This window comes from Salminus brasiliensis, chromosome 1 (genome assembly GCF_030463535.1).
Source record: "Salminus brasiliensis chromosome 1, fSalBra1.hap2, whole genome shotgun sequence".
Taxonomy (NCBI): domain Eukaryota; kingdom Metazoa; phylum Chordata; class Actinopteri; order Characiformes; family Bryconidae; genus Salminus; species Salminus brasiliensis.
Window position 1 is genome coordinate 15,873,910 of NC_132878.1, and position 5,400 is coordinate 15,879,309.

A 5,400-nucleotide genomic window follows, 5' to 3' on the forward strand; every position below is an offset into this window, starting at 1 on the left:
AGGACAGATGAGAACTGAGTCTCTTATGTTTTATGTATTGTCATATCTGCTGATACACACTCCTATTGCATCATTCATTCATTCATTCATTCTTCTTCCATTATTCCATTCATTATTCCTTATTTTTTATTTGAGGTAAAAAGAAATCACAAGATAACAATACAAATATTAACAGCAACCTCAGATTATATGATTCACCCTGGAAAAACAAGACGATCGTGAAAAACACATGAGTAGCACATGTAGCGCATGCGCAGAGGCACTGAATAGGACACCATGACATAACACCGGCCCAAACTGTAGTAATCTATCTATATAAATACATATTTTTCAAATTGATTGCTGTGTAGGTTTATAAATCAAGTAAAAGGGGAAATGCGCCCTCAGTTGGTTGAAATGCGGGCAAATACGTGCCTGACACATCTCTGAAATTCCCACGTGAGGAGGCAACGCCGGTGACATCACAATAACTTACGTCTGTTTACGTTTGCTATGGCAACGCAGAGCCACCCGTTGCTGAACAGGGACTCGTAAACAGCGCGCAGACCCTCTTCCTCTTCCTCTTCCTCTTTGGGAATTAAAAACGACAAATTGATTCAGGTCTCGCTTTTAAATGTAAAATGCAATTAGAATGAGCTCCTCTGAGGTTAATGAGGAAAACAGACCGGTCGGGAGATGTTTACTGCATAACTGGGTAGAAGAGGTGAGTGGCAGCTTTTAATGCCAGGGCTACCTTTACGCCTCAGCTCGCCTGTGCAGAATAAAAATAGGCCTCAGCAAGTTATCCCTAGCTACTTACATCCCCTCTTTAGTCCTAAATTAGAGGATGAATTCAATATTAACCATGTAGCTAATAATCAAGTGTTGTTTCCAGTATTGGTGAAACCTGGTCTTTCTCCAATGCCATTAGTTCTACTTTCTACAGCAGGACGTTATTAATTATTTACATGGGCAGTTTAAGACACACAACCAGATGCATAGAAAGAAGAAGCTGCATTTTTTTGTGACTGGTGGAACTTGCATGAACATAAATTTATGTAATCTGTTCATACACCTCTCCCATGCACTTAAGAGGGCAGCTGCATTGCTGGACAGTAGTGATCCCAGATCCCACATCAACAGAAATGGACACAGAGGCATCCTTACTGTGGACATGACCTCCAAAACACAAGGAGTAAGTACAGTAAAAGCTGCCTTCACTGCCCCTAAAGGCCCAGGGGTCCGACAGAAAGGTATGTACTAGATTTTATTCCTTACATTCGTATTGTGTTTTTTTATCATGCTGATTTTCTGTACAGACATCAATTTGCCAAACAATACTGAAGTAAAATGTATTAGATCGGCCATTATACATTTGATGTACTGTGTTTGCTTGTTTAGTTTCACACTGTAGCTACTAGACTTAGAAATGAATGGAAGTCTATGTACCCAAAGTCATTAGAATCTATTTTCATTTTAATTCATTTTTGAGATTTTCCATTGATGAAAACATGGTTTAATATATACTTGGACATTTGACCAAACTTGCTTTAGTTGTATTACAGAAATCCACAGGATCACTAGAAACCTAGCTTTGCTTTGTCTTCTGTAATAATCCCTTTGTCTCATCAATAACACTGTCCTAGGATTACGGGCTGAGCTGTTGGAGAAGTGCCTCATCAAAACGATAAGGTAACAGAACAAGAACGTTAGTGAACTTTTAATGTTAGTGGATTTTAAGCCATAAGAAAGCCGATGACCTCATCCTGTCTGAAGCTCCAGCAACACTTTAGCATCCTCCCACACTTCCTGTTAGAACAGGGAGACCAGAGGAAAAAGTGGGAAGACGCTGATGTAACAGAGTTTGTGTCTCGGTTTGTTTCATTGTTTAATTAAAGGTTTTTAATGAGTCTTTATCTTGGCATTTCATATATGTTGCCATGGGGATCAAAGGATGCATCCTTGACAACTGGACTCTGCTTTGGTTGCAGAAAAGAGAAATAACAGACATCATCCTAAAGCGAGACAGTAGCTCATAGCCACAGACCTTGGTATGAACCTTGAAACAGCGGCCGCCTCTAGAGAACAACCATTGTGCCCAGGGCTCGGGAGGACAGTTATGCTTTCATGAAAGAACAACTTCAGCCAATGGCTTTAATGTCAACATGTGAACATCTAATTGTTCAACAATAATAATAATAAAAAAGAATCACCCAACATAGACCTTCTGTTCAGCTTTGTGCATTTTCTTAAATGTACAGCAGACATTGTTGCAAAGCAGATTTTCTATCTTAGGGTTGAGACCTCTTAATGAACCAGCTGATGGCAGAAAAAACTCCTTACAAGCAAAGTCCTTACTACTCGGAGGAACCAAAGCAGAGGCTCTCAAAACAAACTGAGAATAGATTCCTGAGAATGCTAGAAGCGAGTCAGATCAGCAGTTCAAAAGGACCCAGGCTAATATTTATCAAGCCTCTCAGGGTAGGAATTTTCTAAGACCAATTAGATTATGTAATTATTTCGAGAACCACACTCTGACCTCAGATCACCATTTTTACAGCTTTGACACATGTGCTTTTTATCCAGTTACAGTTGCTTTCTGCTGTTTGCATGGCAACAATGAAGCTGATGGATTGGCTAAGTCATTACAACGTTTTAACAAATGTAAAAAGAAGTAGTACACTTCACAGCCTGCTCTTCTAGCTCCATCTGTTAGAGGCCCTGGTTGTACAGCAGAGCAGGTCATACCTGAAAAATCCATGTTTTTCTAGTCTGTTGTGTTCTTTAAATTCTCATCTTGCTGAAATGTTCAAACATGGGAGTTTTAAATATGTCGCATTTCACAGAGTTTGTCACATTTGGAGCATACAGTCGGTTATCACAGACAATGATTTCAACAGGTTTCCCTGTACTTAGTAGTAACTTAGGATAGTAACTGAAAACCCATCTACTTCAACGCTTAAAATAGAAGCCAATGAGCAGTTGCTAAACTGAATGTGAAACTGCAATCACTGCGTTCAGTATTAACAAAGCAGGCCTTAGGATGAGACATTTAGGAATGTCTTACGCTTTTCTCTGGACTTGTTATTCAGCTTTCGAAAACTGAAGCAATACAGTGAAGAGTAGTTACATCTGGTATCTCTAAGATTTTGTGGTGTACAAAATCATCTGTGTACACGTATGCCTGTCTGTGTGGGTCAGTAATGCCTTTCTGTGTGGATGTATGTCATGGTCAGTAATCCACTAATCAGTCCGAGGCACAGGAGTCTGTTAGGCTCTATTCTTCTCTCTTTTGCATTATTTTCAGGGTTCGGGGATGGAGTACTGACCAGACCATACACCCACACAGACAGGCATTACTGACCGGAACATTCGCCCACACAGGCAGGCACACGTACATTTCCACACATCTTTTTCTAAAGAAAATCTGAAAGAGCTCCACAAAAATACCTTTGGCATGATTGTTTACTAATAGATTTGAACAACCGCCCACTGGCTTGTATTATGAATGTGGTTTAACGCATGGAAACGATGGTCCAGTGCATTCAGCTGTACACTACAGATGTGACAGACAGAGATTAGGTTGAAAAATGCGACTGTGTCTATATACAGTGTGATAGTGTATGACAGTGATAGTATTGTGTTGTGATCTGTATTACAGTGAGCAGGTACATGCAGAGCTCAGTCCAGAGCCTCTAGCCCTGGAGCTGTGCTCTGTAACCAGAGCTGACTATACAGCCGAGGGATTCAAACCTGTCCGCCCTGCCCCATCCATGGTCTGTCACTACATTTGAATTTCATGTAGCATATACACTGCTTGTGAAAGGTTGAGGGAGAACTAGCCTTTCAAACTAGTTCTTTTATAAATTAGCATGTTTTCTACTGGTTTGACAAATTTACGCTGTTTAGAAAATAAAAACATATTAATAGAACAATACAAAGCAAAAACTGCAAAACAATAAGTCACAAATTGATCAACAAATTGGTCAGAACTCATTACCACTCCATTTAGGGTACAAACCTGCTCTTCATAGTTCATCCATAGTTAAGACACTTCTTAAGGATTGGAGCTCCATACATTTCTGACGCAGGAGTTCTAGTGTGTTCATACAGCTTGTATAATCCCCATTGGAAAGCACAGGCAATAGGCTCCATATGTCAGTGCTAGGGGGGAATTACATTAATGCGTGACCTTGAGTAACTTCAGTACTTGACCTTACTAATTCTCATGGGGCTGAATGCAATCAGATCCTCATTGCAGTATTTCAGTATCTAATGCCTTCCTGGAAAAGTAAAGGCGGTTACAGGACCGGGGATGGGGGGGGGGCAATAATATATTGATGGAATATATTTGATACATGGAAATCATCAATTTAACTACAGTGAAATGCAAATGTTTGGGCACACCATCAGAATGTATTTTGCTGTAATTAGATAGTAATAAGTGATAGGTAATTGATTTCCAAGTGGTATAAAGTTAAAGATAAAATAATTGAGGCCCACAGAGCAGAAGAAGCTTTTCAGGTAGCTGTTTCCTCAGTTTTTAATGTATTTTTTTTTTATGTAATAATTGGCAGTTAACAGGAACAGTGAAAGTCAAGTTGTAGAAAAGTTTAGAAGAAGGCAAACCCCAGACTTTTCACAAGCAATGTAAAAAATTCTCTTGTTTTTTATTTACTAAATATTTACCATTATAAGCACAGTGTAAATAAATGACATTTATTATTGTCAGCAAAAAACGACATTGTGTTTTTGTTTTTAGGAACGTGACTACAGAACTGATCAGGCCATCACCTTCTGGAGTGAGAACTACCAGAAGATTCAGGTACTGAACGGTGCTAAAATCACTTGTGTACAGTTTGAGGATGTAAACCATTTGTTTCTGCATCTGTGCATCTTTCGTCAGTAGTCAGTTTCTGACCAAAGAGACGTCGTGTCTTTGGGTGGTGGGCCACTCATAACCTAGCAGTGACAGCTGCTACTGTAGTGTTCCTCATGAACATCCAGTGATCTATTTTACAGGGTATGACAGAAGTCAGAGCTGGACATAGCCCATTTAAGAAGAATGCCAGCTTCAGCACACCGATCAATGAACGCCTGGATGACCCCATGGACTCCGCTCATGAGGATTAATAGAAAGGAAATGTAATTAAACACTGTTTATACACATTTAAACAGCTGTCAAATATAGCGACAGAATACAGCGAACAAAGCCAATTTATTCAATTAACTGAAAACTGCCACTGACTTGTCTTAACTCTTATCTTAAAGTATATCTGTTACACAAACCTTAACGGTATGTAAGGTGATTTCAGGAAAAGCTGGCTTATTGGCTGTGCTTTTCTCAGAATGGCAAGAAATGTTATTTAGCCGGGTCTGTATATGTGCTGAATTTGAATAAATGTGTTTAGTCGATCATCA

At 39.5% G+C, this 5,400-nt stretch overlaps 1 protein-coding gene across 1 annotated transcript; it reads left to right on the forward strand.

The window, feature by feature from the left end:
* The first annotated feature begins 514 nt into the window (after positions 1-514).
* Positions 515-5,400, forward strand: spag8 (sperm associated antigen 8). Its single transcript, XM_072693030.1, has 6 exons — positions 515-703; positions 1,073-1,232; positions 1,626-1,671; positions 3,641-3,755; positions 4,742-4,804; positions 5,002-5,400. Exons 1-6 carry the CDS (start codon positions 632-634, stop codon positions 5,110-5,112), a joined length of 567 nt encoding a protein of 188 aa, XP_072549131.1. The 5' UTR covers positions 515-631; the 3' UTR covers positions 5,113-5,400.